This window comes from Pelodiscus sinensis, chromosome 1 (genome assembly GCF_052426305.1).
Source record: "Pelodiscus sinensis isolate ZL-2025 chromosome 1, ASM5242630v1, whole genome shotgun sequence".
In the NCBI taxonomy this organism is placed as follows: Eukaryota; Metazoa; Chordata; order Testudines; family Trionychidae; genus Pelodiscus; species Pelodiscus sinensis.
Genome location: NC_143052.1, coordinates 110,186,697 through 110,204,878, shown reverse-complemented (window position 1 = coordinate 110,204,878; position 18,182 = coordinate 110,186,697). Strand labels below are relative to the sequence as shown.

Sequence of the window (18,182 nt, the reverse complement as noted above, 5' to 3'; positions counted from 1 at the left end):
TGGCTCAATAGATTGTGATTTTGGGGGAGAGGATAAAGTGGTTGGGAAGAAATCCGAGAGAGATAAACCATATCTGCCAGGCCCAGGAGGGGGCTATGAGTATTACTTTCACCCTGTCTATGCTGATCGTCTCGAGAATTCTTGGGGTGAGAGGGGTTGGTAAGAATGTATAAAGTAAAGGACCCCTCCAGTTGAGAAAAAAGGTGTCTCCCAGTGATGCAGGGCCAATTCCAGCAGTACTGTGGGCACTTGGCATTCTCATGGGGGGCAAACAGGTCTATCTGGGGAAAGCCCCAATGACAGAAGATAGGTTGAAGCACTTGGCGATTTAACACCCATTCATGATCTGGTGCAAAGTGCCTGCTCAACACATCCACTGTGGCATTGTTGATGCCAGGTAGATACGATGCAACCAAGGTTACTTGGTTGTGGATGCATCAATTCCATAAACATGCTGCTTCAGCGCCCAAAGAAAGGGACAGGGTGCCGCCCTGACAATTGATATAATACATTATTGTCACACTGTCCATAAGTATCCTGACAGCAGTGTTGCAAATGCGCATACGGAAATACTTAACAGGCATTGGCAACTGCTCTTAATTCCAAAAGACTTATGTGGAAAGCTGTTTCTTGGCCAGACCTCTGAACCTGAGCAAGATGATTGTCCAAGTGCATACTCCATCCAAGGAGAGAAGCATAGGTGGTGATTTGCAGGGATGAGGTTGTAGCGGAGCGTGCCACTGTATTGGCAACATGTAGGGTCAAATGGAGGGCGGCGCAAGTAGTGGTATAGCCTTCGTGGACAATACACTTGAGGATAAGCCTTTTATTATCATCAGGTAGGTGAGTTCAGTGAGTTTGAAATAAGTATCAAAATCATGAATCGCTAGCTGGGCCAACTAATTTTCAATACAAAGTTGTAGGGTCGATGATGAATACATTTTCCTACCAAAGAGGTCCATGCGTTTACATTCTTTGCTGCAGTGTTCTTATACTATGGTAATTTAGACCTCTGTTGGGTTGCTTCCACCGTTAAGGACTTTGATTGGGAGTGGGAAAATACAAAGTCCATGCCTTTGGCAGGGACAAAGCAGTTCTTGTCAGCCCATTTGTTGGTGGACAGGGCAGAAGCTGAGGTCTATCAGATTTCCTCCATCACTTCCATTAAGGTCTCATCGACAGGCAATGCAATTATGGCCCATTGGGAAGATGAGAGGTTTCTTAGGAGACGGTGATGTTTCTCCTGTACGTCAATCAACTGGACCTCCTGACTAGCAGCTACCCTTTCAAACAATCCTGAAACCGCTTCAGGCTGTCGGTAGGTGAAGTATCACCTGGAATCACTGCCTTGTCTGGGGACGAGGAGGACTGGTCAGAGGGTGGGGTATCAGGCTGTTCCTCATGCTCGGATACTTGTCCCTCTAACTCTGGTTGTTGAGGAGGAGAGGTACTCGCATGAGGTAGTGTGATGGGGTGGAAGAAATTGCAGACCGGTGTCTCAAGGCAGAATGGTAACAGCATGGTGATCAGTGTCTGGAATAGGCCAGTGGATAATGGTATTGTGTCATCCAAAGGGGCAGATGGTCATAAGAGTACACATGCTTGTAATACTCATAGTATGACCATATGGGGGAGGAGTGTCTAGAAGAAAATACACTGCTACAAATCCTTGTGGAACTCGGTGTGTGTTGATAATGTCAGAGACCTAGGAGATTTCACTGAGCCTCTTGAAGAAGGAGGAGGAGATAAAGACATCTGCCTGGTCACGGCACCGCAAGAGGATACATGATATGGTGCCGGAGGTTGCGAGGAGACTGATCTATGGTGTCTCCTGTGACTACGTATCTTGTCTGGCTGTGGAATGCATTGGTGATGGTTAGAGTGGTGCTGGCGAGAATGTTAACGAATCTCTATGGATAGAAATTCCATGCTCCAATAAGAAGAATATAGCAGAAGGGATCTATTATGGACCACATGACCAGGACAGTGATAGTGACTATGAAATGCTAAGGGAGATTAGAGAGGCTATCAAAAGAAAGAACTCAATAATAGTGGGGGATTTCAATTATCCCCATATTGACTGGGTACATGTCACCTCAGGACAAATTGCAGAGACAAAATGTCTTGATACCTTAAATAACTGCTTCTTGGAGCAGCTGGTACAGGAACCCACAAGGGGAGAGGCAATTCTCGATTTCATCCTGAGTGGAGCACGGGATCTGGTTCAAGAGGTAAATATAACTGGATTGCTTAGAAATAGTGACCATAGCGTAATTAAATTTAACATAATTAAATTTAAAAAATTTTCCTATGGTGGGGAAAACACCTCAGCAGCCCAACACTGTAGCATTTAATTTCAGAAAGAAGGAACTAACTAACTTCCTCATTTTTGTGTAAACAAAAATTAAAAGGTACAGTGACAAAAGTAAAATCTCTGCAAGCTGCATGGAAACTTTTCCAAGACACCATAATAGAGGCTCAACTTCAATGTATACCCCAAATTAAAAAATACAGTAAGAGAACCAAAGAAGTGCCACCGCGGCTTAACAACCAGGTAAAAGAAGCAGGCGCAGATAAAAAGATATCTTTTAAAAAGCAGAATGCAAATCCTAGCGAGGAAAATAGACAGGATAATAAACTTTGTAAAATTAAGTGTAAAAATATAATAAGAAAAGCCAGAAAGAAGTTTGAAGAACAGCTAACCAGAAACTCAAAAAGTAATAGTAAATGTTTTTTAGGTACATCAGAAGCAGGAAGCTGGCTAAACAATCATTGGGGCCCTTGGACGATGGAGATGCTAAAGAAGCACTCCAAGATGATAAAGACATAGCAGAAAAGCTGAATGAACTATTTGCTTCAGTCCCCACAGCTGAGGATATTAGGGAGATTCCCAAATCTGAGCCATTCTTTTTAGGAGACAAATCCAAGGAATTGTCTCAGATTGAGGTGTCATTAGAGGTGGTTTTAGAACAAACTGATAAACTGAACAGTAACAAGTCACCAAGACCAAATGGCATTCACCCAAGAGTTCTGAAAGAACTCAAATGGGAAATTGCAGAACTATTAACTGTGGTTTGCAACTTATCCTTTAAATCGGCTTCCGGACCTAATGACTGAAAGATAGCTAATGTGATACCAATATTTAAAAAGGGCCTAGAGGTGATCCTAGCAATTACAAACCAGTAAGTCTAGCATCAGTACCAGGCAAATTAGTTGAAATTATAGTGAAGAATAAAATAGTCAGGCATGTGGATGAATATAATTTATTTGGGGAAAGTCAACATGATTTCTGTAAAGGGAAATGATGCCTTACTACTCTGCTAGAACTCTTTGAGGGGGTCAACAAACAGGTGGACAGGGGGGATCCAGTAGATATAGTATACTTAGATTTCCAGAAAGCCTTTGAAAAGGTTCCTCACCAAAGGCTCTTAAGTAAAGTAAGTTGTCATGGAAGGTCCTTTCATGGATTGATAACTAGTTAAAAGACAGGAAACAAAGGGTAGGAATAAACGGTAAGTTTTCTGAGTGGAGAGAGGCAACTAACAGTATCCCCCAAGGATCTATCCTGGGACCCATCCTCTTCAACTTATTTATTAATGATCTAGAGGAAGCAGTAAACAGTAAAGTGGCAAAATTTGCAGATGATACCAAACTGCTAAACGTAGTTAAGACCAAAGCAGATTATGAAGAACTTCAAAAAGATCTAACCAAACTAAGTGATTGGGCAACAAAATGGCAAATGAAATTTAATGTGGATAAATGTAAAGTAATGCACATTGGAAAAAATAATCCCAACTATATGTCCAATATGATGGGGACTAATTTAGCTACAACTACTCAAGAGAAATATCTTGCAGTAATAGTGGATAGTTCTCTGAAAACATCCACTCAGTGTGCAGCACAGTCAAAAAAGCAAATAGAGTGTTAGGAATCATTAAAAAAGGGATTGAGAATAAGACTGAAAATATTGTATTGCCTCTATATAAAACCATGGTACACCCATGTCTTGAATACTGTGTACTGATATGGTTGCCTCATCTCAAAAAAGGTATATTGGCATTGGAAAAGGTTCAGAAAAGGGCAAGAAAAATTTTGAGGGGTTTGGAATGGGTCCCATATGAAGAGAAATTAAAAAGACTTGGACTTGTCAGCCTAGAAAAGAGGAGACTAAGGGGGGATATGATAGAGGTCTATAAAATCATGACTGGTATGGAAAAAGTGAATAAGAAAAAGTTATTTACTTATTCCCGCAATAAAAGAACTAAGGGTCACCAAATGAAATTAATAGGCAGCAGGTTTAAAACAAACAAAAGGAAGTTTTTCTTCACTCAGCACACAGTCAACCTGTGGAACTCCTTGCCAGAAAATGTGGTGAAGGTTAGAAATTTAACAGGGTTCAAAAAAGACCTAGGTGGAGTCATGGAGATTAGATCCATCAATGGCTATTTGCCAGGATAGGTAGGAATGGTATCTCTAGCCTCAGTTTCTCTGGAGATAGGTGACAAGAGAGGGATCACATGAGGAATACCTGTTGTGATCCCTCCCTCTGAGGCATCTGGTATTGGCCACTGTCGGCAGACAGTATACTGGGCTAGATGGATCTTTGGTCTGACCCCGTATGACCATTCTTATGTTCTTATCCTAAATTGTAGGGTGGAAGGAGAGCGTACTTTGCAGCCTAAGATATCTAGCCACTTATGTTCTTTGTCTCACAGTGCAGACTTAAATTGTGGGTGTTTGAACTTGTGATTAACTGAGACTACAACTAGCAAGTTTGGTTGGGTACGTGCAAAGAGGAAGTCCATGCCTTTTGCTGGGACAAAATATTTTCTATCCGCCCTGCGATTTGTTGGGGGGGGATAGAGGCTGGAGTTTGCCAAAGCACCTCTGAAGATAACTTCATTAATGGGTAAGGCTATCTTTGACAATGCCGTGAGTTGTAATATCGTAAGTAATTTGTATTGTTTGTCTTGAATCTCTTGGAGTATAATGTCCTGTAATTGAGACACCCGTTTAAATAATTCTTGGAATTGTTTTGGTCATCTACCGGTGAAGAGGGCGATACCTGAAAAACTTCCTCATCTGGTCTAGTGGATCTGGGAGCATGTGAGGAACTCTCTGAGTCCGAGTAAGGTGAGTTGTTATTGTCATTAGAGTCAGCTTGTGTTATCATCACTGAGGGTGGGTGAGATGGCAAGGAATACCCAGATGTAATTGGGGAGCGTGTAGCCGTGTACTGTGGCAATGCCGATGCTGTATCTCTTGGGTGGTAGGCATGGGAAGAACACAATCGATACGCATGTCATGGTTCCCAAGGGAGGCTGAAATTGTGGAGGATACATCCACAGCTGGCTAAGCCACGGGAGATGCTGTTGTAGGGAATAATCCTGATATGAATGCCAGGAAGCCACTGATCCCGATGGGGATGAGTGGCACGATGAAAATCTATTCCTCTGCCTGCTACCATAGTCAGTTTTTGGTGATAGGAGCATAGGAGAGTGGGGAGCTCTTTCTGGCTTGTGGCTGTGCACATTAGCATGAGACAACACTGAGGAGTGAGATGAACAAGCTCCTGGTATCAGAGGTGTACCCAGCTGTGGGGATTTTTACAAATGACACGTCTTACGTGACACTATCTTATGCTCCAGTGCAGGAGTGCATTTGGGTTCAGGCTGCCCACGGACGCCTTCTTTTCAGGTTAACGTTGAAACTATTATTAACTGACTAAACTGTGAAGTATTACTAAGCTAACTATGCGATTCACTTTGTTTTCCTGTCAGAAAAGAAAAGCACTGCTCTGACTCCATCCTTCAGCTGAGGACTGTAGAAAAGGAAGTGAGGGGGCTCGCGCCACATGCACACTCAACAAATAGCACGAGCATGAGGCAGAGTGCGCACAGCACGGCGCGAAGGGCACTGGTCACCGAAAATCTCCAATCAGCGGCGCAAGGACATACCGAGACCTGAGTGGAGCACCCACTGGGACACCACTCAAAGAATAAAGGAATCTAACAATCCCACCTGGTGCACGTTGAAGCCACCAACCTCAGGACCTGATCGGCACCAAACCAGAGAATTTGCTGGACCACGTAAATTAGGGAAATAATCATGTCAATTGGGGAAATAAGTATGAATTTTAACCTTCTTCAGCTGAGTTTCCATTTTCAGACACTCTTCCTTCTTCTGTTCCAAAGCAATTTCCAGCGTTTTAAGCCTGGAGTCCTTCTTTAGTCCTGAAGATGCCAGAGATGAGGCATGTTCCTTCAGATCCAACAAGGTAGCCTAAAACAAACAAGCAGAACACAACTGCTATTGGGTAAACAAACATTAGACACAAGACTATGACTTTAAAATGTTTTTGTCTTTGTTTTCCTGCCACTTGCATACACAATATTCTGGTTCCCACTTTGTAAAATGACCTAGGACAGCTTGTTTCAGTTCAGAGTCTCTGGATAAAGATCACCACCAAGTCAAAACTCCTTTAAAACTCAGTTGCAAAGACATGACAGAAGATTTCAACCACCGTATCTTCAATTAGATGATGTTCCTGTTTCTATAATGATAGCCCTTAGGGTGTGGAACTCAATAACCCCATCCCCCCATCCCACTTTCTCCATAGTTGTATTTATTTTTATATATATATTTGTGTGTGTGTGTGTGTGTGTTTGCATTGTTTTAATTATAGTAATAGGGGTTTTAAAATAAAATTGTAGGTAGACGTAAACTTATAATCACTACAGATGAATGAAGTTTATAATTCTGCTAATGCAATTATATTCATTAGTCTGTATATAGAGACATGACATTACACTCCATTTTATCAACAGCAAGATGGCTCTTCACATCCGCAAGAACTACCATTACAACTTCTATAAAGTTGCAAAAGATGCAGCAAAATCTATAGGAAGAACCTTCACTGTGAATTCTCCATACCCACATATTTGAGCTGTCTGAGCTCTTTACTCCTTATACATATTGATAAGATGGTATATATCTTGCAAGAAGTGGGGAAGATGCTACTTGCTCTGCCTAATGACTAGTTTCACGTCACTGTCCTGCAGCACTTCTAAACCATAGGGCAGGGGTGGCCAACCTGTTATAGGCAAAGAGCCAAAATAGTTGTGAATATAGTGCAAAGAGATGGGGGAAAAAGTTCTTGGGGGAGAGAGGGATGACTGCCCATTTAAGAAATGCATTTAGAGGCTTTTTGGCCACATCAGGCTCCCGTTGGCCAACACCATCTTGAAGACACCATTTTTAATGGCTGCGCCAGATGGCTCCCTTGTCCCAGTAAGCACAGGGAACTGGGAGCCGTTTTCAGGGCGCAGGGGTGGCTTCACGAGCTGCACTGGAGGGGAGGGGGGGGAGAGAAGAGGAAGAAGAGCCGCATGCGGCTCGCTAGCCACGGGTTGGTCACGGGTAGGCCATGGCTGCCATAGAGTCAATAAATCCTTCCTCTTTCAACCATCCTCTTCAGAATAGTTAATAAGCATTAGCTCTATTCCAGAATTACTGAGATCTACATAAATGCTACCAACAGCTTTACCCACTCCCAACTTGGAACACCAATGACCAAACCACATAATTGAATGGGACAAACCTTGTGAGCCATACCAAATCTTCCTGACACACTCACATGTGCTATACAAGTGTCTCTTCACTGAGCTCATGTGCTGCAGAACCAAATACATAGAACATACTCCTCCCTCCGCACACACCCATCACAATAAATGAACACTAGAGTAAGGGTAATTTTGTTAGCATTAACCTCTTTCTCTGAGAGATCTCCTTGCAAGAGGCTGACTTTTTCTTTCAGGTCCTTAAGATCTTTTTTGTAGTTGTCAATCTCCTCTTGTTTTTCTCGCTCATCCCTGTCCCGTTGCTCCTTCAGGCGCTCAATAGTCCGCTCCTGACAAAAGAGCACAATACCCACTGATGAAAACCCCTTTGAATCATCTTAACAGGTAAAATTTTGCCTGTATCTGAGAAGATATCATATTGCATCTCTGCTTAATAGTTTATGGGGAGAAAGTATGCAGAATATTACTGGACCTCTCTCCTCTCTTCCAACAAGAAGATACCTTGTAAATTCTCGTTTCATAACTAACAAGTCCAAGGTGGTTTGTTACTGCAATCTCTCCAAACACCAAAAGTTCAGTATTATTACAATGTAACCTCATTTATCCAGCTGCTGACTAAACTAAGTTCAGTCAAGTCGCCTGACAGCAAGAAGCACCATACATTGCACTCTTATTTATTCAAATCCTATTTTTTCAAAGATTACAGATGCAGACAGAAAGAGATACAACATACAAGACGTGAGACATAAAACCAAAGTGGGAAAGAGACAGGCAATAGAAACAATTATTTTGTAAACCAAGTTTCAAAAGATGCTCTTCAAGCCTGAAAGCTAAAGTTATGCAAGAGCATTCTTTTAAAAAAAATAAACCCCAACAGCAGGCAAAAACACCAATAAAGTGTTGTATTCAGAGTACGACAGACTGAAGGGGCCATGTACCTGAAGGAACAGATGCAAAATATGCAGTAATGCTAAAGAGATCCCCAGTAAGAGCAAAACAGACCCAGCTGCTCCCTCAGTCAATAACCCCCTGCTATGCAAAAGTGAAAAAGCATAGGACAGCAAAGAAAGGAGACAGGATTGCAGTAACATCAAGACCACTGAGTTTTATGTAATTTAATTTACAGAACCAAAAATACAAGGTTCAGATAATGAACTTAAAAACTACTGTGAAAGATGAGAGAAGAAAAAAGACAAATAAGACATCAGACAATCTGAAAAGGGGAAGAATCCAGAGCCTGTAACCTGGAATATATAATCCAGTAGCAGCATTAAAGATGTACTATAGCCAAAGAGGACAGCTCAAGCGATACTATACAAAGATCTATGCATAATTAGCACAGTACAAGAAGCAGCAATTCTTTTCATACAGAGTTATATGATGGTCCTAATTAGTGAGGTAGCAACATGAGGCGTAACTCCCTACAAAATGCCATTTTAAAGACTTTATGCTACAGAAATCCCTCACCCTAAGTACTATCCTTAGCCTATGTATTAAACACCATACTGCTGCCTTAAATCAGATTAGACCTGTCAACAGCACATGGCTAGCTAGTCAAAGTATCTTAAAATGCCTTCTAGTGAAAAATCCATTAGGCCTAACAGCAGCTTTTCCGACTGAATCAACAGCATCCAGATGGAGAACCTTACTTCTAGAGCCACTAGAGAATAGTGAATGTCCAGCTACGCTGCAAAAAGATATCTCTTCTGTTACCTAGAAATCAAGGCAGTGCTGAAGAAGTTTGGAATTACAGATATGAATAGCAGAATGAATGTTGGATTTAAAGGACTTGTGTCCTTCACACTCACTTTCTCTGCAAGTGCTTCTTCCAGTGTGGTCAAGGCAGTGTCAGTGTTTGTAGTATCAGCCTGTAGAGATTTTACGCGATCCTTCAGACTACTCATCTGTTTTTCTTTGTCTCTTAACTGCTCCTGGAGATTTTCAATCTTAATTAAGGAAAGACAATTAAGAAGAGTATGAATGAAAAAGTTTAATGGTATACAAAGCTTTATGACAGGGGTGGGGAACCTTGTTTGGGCTGTGGGCCGCTGACACACAGAAAAATCAGTTGGGGGCCACACACAAATGAAAAGAAAAAACTGCTCACTGATGTGGCCCCCAACTGAGGAAAAAGACTCTGCACATTCCCCTTGCACATCAGAATCTGGGGGGGAGGGAGGAGCCTACTAGATTTTGTGGAATCCAGCCCCACAGTGGGCAGCAGAGTGGCTGGAGTGCCAGCACGGGCTCCCCAATGCTGGAGGGGACCCTGAGTCTCGCAGGCTGGATTGAGGCCAGCCGCACCCAAGCCTGAGGTTCTTAGGAGAAATATACAACTATTAAAACATCAATATGAGTGTTCAGTGTTAAGCAAAGGGAATACCCTATGGTTTCAAAGTCACATGTAGGGACCTGTCTCCTACAATCCTATATCAACATATAAAATACAAATACAATGGTAACAAATATCATCCAAGAACTAGAGGACAAAGAGTTTATGAGGAGAGAAAGGGAGCAATATTTTTAATATCTAGGAAAGAGAACTATGAGCAAGAGCACAGTGTAAAAATACTTTCAAAGTAACAATGTCAATGAAGGGACACAATTATTCACAATCTTGGAAAATAACAGTAGGTATTAATGTACTGAAAGAAAAAAAAGGAAAAGTTAATTTTGACAATATTTTCAGTAATACCAAAAGTAACTGAGCAACTAAATAAACTACAAAGAGAACTGTTCAAAGGACCACCACTACAGATTCCAAAGAACTGAACATTAGTGGGTGAACATTTAGTGAGTAGCGTTGAGTAGTTCAAGAATTCTTTCTGGACATAAATGGGAGGCACTTGGCTATGTATTCCATCATCTGAAAGTTTAGAAGGCAAAGAAGTTTACACGCATTGTCCTCCCATCTCAAAACACACATACACACACAAAACCAGCAGATCTCCTTGCATAGGAGACTAGGAAAACCATTTTTATTATAAATGAGAGAAATCAAAGTATTAACAATTGATATGCAGCTAAGTTTATGCTTAGAATTTAAATGTGAGCAGAACACGTCACCTAAGAATATATTTTAAAGAGAGAGACACACATATATAAAATATTACACTAATGTAACTTGCTGGCAACAGAAGTATGAAAATACTGGCCATTTCCCCTTCTTTAAACTCCTTTGTTTAGATTAATTCTTTATTAGTATCTGCTTGAAATACTAGTGACACCTGGGGGTTAAACAGCATTAGCTTCAAAATGAATTCTTAGAGGTTCTGAAAGAAAAGCTTCTTTTGATAGGTTCTTACAGATGCCATTGCAGCTCAGTTGAGCTAAGTAAAATCAGTGGTTCACATGACCCCCCATCTCTGCACCCAGTAGGGCCACCAGCCACCCAGGGCAAGGTTGGGGAGACAACGCCACAACCCCAGAAGAGGCAGGGTCAAGGGCAATCAGTCCTTAGCACGGCCCAGGCCACAACACTGCTTCCTCCCAGCCATGCTCCAGAGCTGGAGCAAGGGCACGGTGCAGCCACAGAGCAATTTGCCTGCCCCAGTAGCAATTGAGCAGCCACCACCAGCTTCCTCAAGGCTGGAGCTGCAGCCCACCATACAGCCCATGACTGCTTTCAGCCTCATGAGCTTTCCAAGTTCTGTCAGCTGTCTAGACAGGCCATTTAAATAGCCAAAGATGAAAATACACTACAAAGAGATGTGGGAGCTATTCTTAGATGCCTGTTTACTTCTGGGGGAAAAACTCTGTGAAGATTCCAAACAAAGTTGGATATGCAGCACACACGGACACTTTTAGCTCTGAGCAAGGTACTGCAAGAGAGACACAGCTAAGAAACCAAACACAGACATATGTTAACCAGCTGGCCAGGGCAGGACGCAAACTGAAAGGCACATGTGCATTTTTATGTGTAATTTATTTATTAGTCTGACTAGTGTCATGCGATTTCTCAGCCATACTGTAACTTTTGGCTACTGCATCCCCTAATTACTTCAGAATTATCTTCCTGCATTTACAAAAACCGAGTCATACACATAGTACAAAATATATTTCTAAGCAAAAAAAAAAAAAAAAAGTTACACCTCAAAACAGTTGATTGTCTCCATTACACTGTAGATGACTCCCAAGCTGTTCTCAAATTGGTGGGGCTTCAAGTCTCATTGAAAGAGGGGCTATATTTATTTTTTTTACCATCTTCCCTTGTGCAGTACTTAGTGCTTCATAAACACTGTGAATTGAAGAGCACTTTGCTGCACTACAAATATTCAGAATAGGGACATGTTCCACAAATTCTGCAGAAACTGAACACCTCCTATAATGGAGTTCACTCTCCTGTCACAAGCACTCCCCAGCCAAGCGTGAGTGCCTGTGCTCTTTTTCTTTTTGTGGTGGCTCTTCAGTGACTCAGCCCTCCAGTCAAGTCACACACAGTCTGTTAAAACAAAGTGAACCCCTTCTAAGGTAAAGTCCAACAGGGTCTCTCTCAGCGCCCTCTACTGTCTTTCAGATTGTTCCTGCTCCAGAATACAGTGTGCCCCAACGTTCCTTCCCTGGATGCAACACTTTTACCCTTTTAGGGCCTTTCTGGTCCCAGCTCTTCAGCTGGGTCACTTTAGTTCATGTCCCCACCCCCACTCCTGCGACACCTTACCATGCAGACTAATGGGGACCCTCACAACCCTAGTGACTAATGGGAGTTGGGGAGAACACGGTCCCAGCCTCTACTCCAAGCCCCAACCCAGGTTCCATATATATAACAGCATTCTGCAATGTCTCTTTAAGTAACTGTTGTTATAACTCCCTGGGCCACTTTCCCATGACCTCAGCATCTTCTTCACGCTTACTTCAGGGCTTTGTGCCAGTGGACTCCGAGCAGCCTGACCTTCATCTGCTCACCTCTAGCTCCAACAAATAACTGACCTTGTTCAGGCCCTGAAGCTCCCCTTATACTGATTCCTGCTTGGCTGTTTCCCCACAACACACCCCCAAGGCAAAAAAACCAACAACAAATAGTCTGGTAGCACTTTATAGACTAACAAAACATGTAGATGGTATCATGAGCTTTCGTGGGCACAGTGCACTTTTTCAGATGACTGGAGTTATGAGTTGGGGATATGAGAACTCAAAATAAATAGGAGAGGGGAAGGGGCGAGAAAAAAAAGGGAAGGGGGTGTGAGACAGAGCATCATTAAGTATCTGGAGAATGGGTACTTAAACCTAAGCAGATAAAAATCAAAGTCAATTGATAGATTCCTAAGACAGGAAGGATTCCACTCAGAGAGCTGTTAGCACCTTCAGTGGTTATTAAGTAGGTAGTGTCCTAGTCATCTCATATCACGATTGAGTTCATTAGCATGTGAATTGAATTTGCAGATGAACAGTGATTCCAGAGCCTCCCTGTGGATCTGGCTTGTGGAGCTGGTTTGTGACAAGACAGCTACTTGCAGGTCTGTCAGACTGTGGTTTGGCAGGCTGAAATGCTCACCAACAGGCTTCTGTATGTTCCCTTTACAAATATCCAATTTGTGTCCATTGATTCTTTCCCAGAGAGACCGTCCATTTTGTCCAATATATATAGCAGTGGGGCACTGCTGCCATTTGATGGCATAGATCAAATGACTGGATGTGCAGTCAAATGACCTTTCAATTTTGTGGCTTACGTTGTTTGCTCCAGTGATGAATTTGCCAGTACAGAGATGTGGGCAAAGTTGGCATCTTTTTTGGTTGCAGGGCTGAGTTCCTGGAGGCTTATGATGTAGTTGTGTGGCATGGTTATCAGAAAGAATACATTTCAGGTTAGGGGGTTGTCTGTAAGCAAGAATAGGTTTTTCTCCTAAGGCCTCTGAGAGTGAGGGGTCATTTCCAAGATGGTTTGTAGATTGTATAAAGCGTTGGAGTGGACTGTAGGTAATAACAATAGGAGTTCTGTTATTTTCTCTTTTGGGTCTGTCTTGAAGTAGTTCATGTCTGGGTATTTTTTTGGCTCTGTCAATTTGTTTTTTCACTTCCCCAGGTGGGTATTTCAATTTTAGGAATGCTCTGTAAAGATCTTGTAGGTCAGTGGTCTCCAACCTTTTTACACCCAAGATCACTTTTTAAATCTCAGAAAAGGCGAAAATCTACCGCCCCGCCCCTTCCTTGAAGCCCCACCCTCTCTATTCTCCTCCTGTCCATCACTTGCTACCCCCAGCCCTTACTTACACACTCTGATAAACAGTTTATTTTTAAATTATGTGATACATAAAATTAGAATCACGTGTTTATAGTTATGAAATAAATGGTCTGGTTTTTATTCATGCTATTTAAATCTAAAATGAAGCATTTATAATTATACATTTTGTGAGGACAGAGTTCTGCGGCTGGGGGCAGGGGAGAGGGGAAGGGTGCTGGGAGGGCAGAGGACAGGGTTCTGCAGCAGGGGACAGGGTGCCAGTGGGGACAGAGTTCGGTAGCTGGGGACAGTGGAGTGGGGTGGGGAGTAGGGACAGCATTCCGTAGGTGGGGCCAGGGGAGGCAGAGAGTCCCCTGCATCTCCCTCCTCCCAGGATTCTGCCCCCCACCCTCAGGGAAACCAGCGCATGCCTGCTCCAGGGCCGACCCCCCCCGCGCGCAAGGAAGCCCCGTGCGCACACGCACCTGCCCAGGGGGCCGACCCCCCCCCCCCCGGCGCAGGGAAGCCCCGCGCGCTTGCCCCGGCGCCAACCCCCCCGCGCAGATAAGCCCCGCGCGCACGCCTGCCCAGGGGCCAACCCCCCTGCGTGCCTCTCCCGGAGCTGACTCACCCCTCCCATGCGGTGCAGGGAGCCAATGCTCCCTCCCGCAGTACACCCGGCAGAGCAGTTAGCGCACTTCTGGAATCACCGGAAGTGGTGCTAAGCTGCGGGACTTCTGTCCATCCCCGGGAAGCCGACACTACCTCCATTTTCACTTGAAGTAGGCAGTGGGGCTTCTCGGGGGTGGGAGGGAAATGGGGGCGGGGCAGACAGGACGCCTCGCAAGCGACTGGTCGAGGCCTCGCAATCGACCAGTAGATCGCGATCGACCTGTTGGTAACCACGGTTGTAGGTGATTGTCTCTGACTGTGGAGTAGGAGCAAATCTGCTTGTATCGTAGGGCTTGGCTGTATACAATCAACTGAAAAACGTGTCTAGGATGAAAGCTGGAAGCATGAAGCAAGTGTAGCAGTCGGTGGGTTTCTGATATAGGGTGGTGGAAATTTGTCCATTATTTAACTGTACTGTAGTTTCCAGGAAGTGGATTTCCCTTGTGGACTGGTCCACGCTGAGGTTGATAGTAGGGTGGAAGTTGTTGAAATCCTTGTGGAATTCTTCAAGAGTCTCTTTTCCGTGGGTCCATATGATGAAGATGTCATCAATGTAGCATTAAGTATAGTAGGAGTGTTAGGGGGCGAGAGCTGAGGAAACGTTGTTCAAGGTCAGCCATAAAGATGTTGGTATATTGTGGTGCCATGCAAGTGCCCATCGCCGTGCCGCTGATTTGGAGATAGAAATTGTTTCTGAATTATAAGTAGTTGTAGATGAGGACAAAGTCGCAGAGCTCTGTAATCAGGTGTGCAGTGTTGTCATCAGGGAGGATGTTCCTGATGGCCTGTAATCTGTCTTTGTGTAGAATGTTGGTGTAGAGGGCTTCTACATCCATGGTGGCCAGGATGGTATTTTCAGGAAGATTATTGATGTTTTGGAGTTTCCTCAGGAAGTCAGTGGTATCGTGGAAGTAGCTAGGAGTGTTGGTAGCTCTGAGAGCATGCTGTCAGTTTCTCAGGAAGCATTATGCCACTGGCAGCAAAACACAGTGATGCAGCTAATCCACTCTGACAGTAGGTGTGCCATATTTGGTTGGCCTTTCTTTCATTCTGCATAGGAAAAAAACAGCTGGAAGAACCCCGAATGGACAGTTCTGTCCAATAAAATGCCAAAGCTCAATGGGCATCCAGCATGCATCTTTATAAGCATGAGACTGCATGAAGTAAGCAGGAAAATAAAGTGACTGATTTTAGATACAAGCTTAGGGCTATCCTACACCTAAGTGCTACATCACCACAGCTACACCAGTACAATTGCACCACTGTAGTATGTCAGGTGAAAACGTGCTACGCCAATGGGAGAGTGTTCTCTTGCAGCCATAATTACAACATCTCAATGAGAGGCAGAAGATATATTGGCAGGCGAGTGTCTCCCACCAATATAGTGCAACGTAGACACTGCTTTAAATCAATGTAATTTATCAGGCTTAAGGGGCTGACTTTTTTGTAACTAGTCAGACATGCCCCCATCCCCGTTCTCCACTGGAGTCTAGCTAACTGGACATACTCCTCTGCTTTTGTCTTCTTCCCTGACATTAACTTTCTTAGTTATAATTAGTTACGTTTTTTTATCATGCCTTGGTATGTTATCTTTAGTACAATGCAATTTCTTATACTCTAAGCCGTGAGGCCCAACTTTGCCTAGAAACCATGTTGCTTATGTATATGTACGTAACCTGTGGAATGTATATGAGGTCTGAAAGAGAAATACCCAATGAAAGGCAGTTTAGGATCAGTGACCTTTTAAGTCAGGCAAAGATCCTGCAAGCAGGAAGATTAACTGAGAAGTGGCCAGAAAAGCTCCCTCTCTCTTTTAGACAAAATGTAACATCACAGCAGAAACCTGGGACCGATCCAGAGAAAGTAAAGCCTTCTGCAGATCCAAAGGGATCTCCCAAGAAACATTATGGTCGAGTCTTCGGGAAGCAGCCACCAATGAAATCAAAAGTAATCTACACCACACTTGCAGCCTGCCTCCAAACTGCCAGCATGAATGTGATGTGTGTGTGTGAGTATCACTTTACTCTTAAGAATCTATACCAATAAACAACCGCAAAAGCAATACTGCTCTAGCTCACCCTTTATGTGGGTTTGTTCCTCAGCAAGTCTGAGGAAGTGCAACATTTTTCACATCCCTCAATGACTTAAGTTGCATCAACTTAAGCAGCAGTATAGACAAGCTATACTGGAACTTGTCTTTGTAGAAAATGGTGTACAGTGAAGCCATGACAAGCAAGTACATATAGCACACTCACGGTCCTATCCAAAGTAATGGTCACCAACAAGGCCATCTTTGCCAAGAGATGCAGAAATGATAAGGAATCTACAGGCTCAAATGGAGTGGTCCATAACAGTACAAAAAACTAGTTTTGAATACCACGTTGTCCTGAATAGGTGGGAACAATATATTTATACCTTTCAGAAAACTGGTTGTGATAAGATTAATAAAAACTGTTCAACCAAGAATTCTAGGATGAAATGCTGAGATAGCAGCCAGAAGGGCCCTAAAGGAACAAAGAAAGGGCTAGACCTGGTTTCTTAAGATGTAAGAGATAGTCCAGAATTACTTCAATCAAAGCTTGAGTCAGTGACATATCACGGGAGGCTGCCCAGATGAAGAAGCATTCAATTTACTAAGATAAGCTGCTTTTGTAGAAGGTTTTCTACTATCATGAAGGACATTCTAGACTGCGATTGAGAAGAATGCCACCTCTTCATTTAACCACAATGAACCATGCTGTGAGGAACAGCACCTAATGATCAGGGTTTAACTCTGGCCTGTGATTCTGAGTTAGGAATTCTGTGGTCACAAGAGCAAGGGTTCCTGAATACATAGCTTGTGTAGGTTGGAATATTATAGCTGCCACGGTCAAGCTGCAGTTATAAGGAACATTCTGCCTCAATCTTTTTTCAACTTGAAAATAAACCTGAGAATCAGGGGTACTAGTGGGAATGCAGACAGACAGCCCTTGTCAAATAAAAGTAGCTGAAATTGACCTATGGCCATGTCTGACCCTGAGACAGAAATGGGATCCTGTTTTGCTGAGTCACAAACAGATCCACCACTGGACAAACCCAGATAGATAACACTGCAGCTGGGATGGCTGTTTTGAGAGACCATTTGCAATTTAAGTTGAAAAATCTGCTCAAGTGATCTAACAAGTCATTCTGAACACCTGGTAGGTGAGGTGACCTGAGAATGCCTGAGCTCTGAATGTCTTCATGTCATCTCTGAACTGGAAGATGAGTCAACAACCCTGCTGTGGCTACAACATGCTCATATCATCTTATTCACACTGGGGACTTAAGAGGGATAGACTTTACTTGAGCTAAGCTTGCATTGTTCTGCAGTGGAGCCTAGTTTGAAGGAGTCACATATGCATGCCACCAACAATGCTCCAATTTTTTCCATAATAATAAATGTTATGTGCACTGATGCTTGTGTGGATGTGGACCACCAGCAGAAACACATGCTGCAGGCTGCGAGGTCTGCTACATCAGATAGGCAGCACCTGAATCTTTCCTGGGTGATTAACCAAACATACACCTTATAGTGTACACTGGCCAGTACGTGACCAAGAAATCTGAAGCAGCTCCTCACTGTGGTTTGTGACTGATCCTTGAACTTGTACACACAGAGGGCTTGTAGAGTTTGGAATCTGAGGCAGAAAAGCCCTAGCATAGTGTGACGGGGTAGAGAAGCCCCGCACGGACCCAGCCAGGACTCTGGAGGTCGGCATTGGCCGGCCAGCCCTTCCCGTGAAGGGGGA

General features: G+C 43.4%; 1 protein-coding gene across 10 annotated transcripts in view; it reads right to left on the bottom strand.

The window, feature by feature from the left end:
• The window catches only part of ERC1 (ELKS/RAB6-interacting/CAST family member 1), a 512,836-nt gene that overhangs the window by 345,933 nt on the left and 148,721 nt on the right, over positions 1 to 18,182 (bottom strand). For all 10 annotated transcript variants that reach the window (XM_075941054.2, XM_089775709.1, XM_075941075.2 and 7 more), the window contains 3 exons: positions 9,389 to 9,526; positions 7,769 to 7,909; positions 6,142 to 6,282 (listed from right to left, as the gene is read on the bottom strand). In XM_075941054.2, the coding sequence (XP_075797169.2) occupies positions 6,142 to 6,282; positions 7,769 to 7,909; positions 9,389 to 9,526 (420 nt within the window). The remainder of the gene's footprint in view (positions 1 to 6,141; positions 6,283 to 7,768; positions 7,910 to 9,388; positions 9,527 to 18,182) is intronic.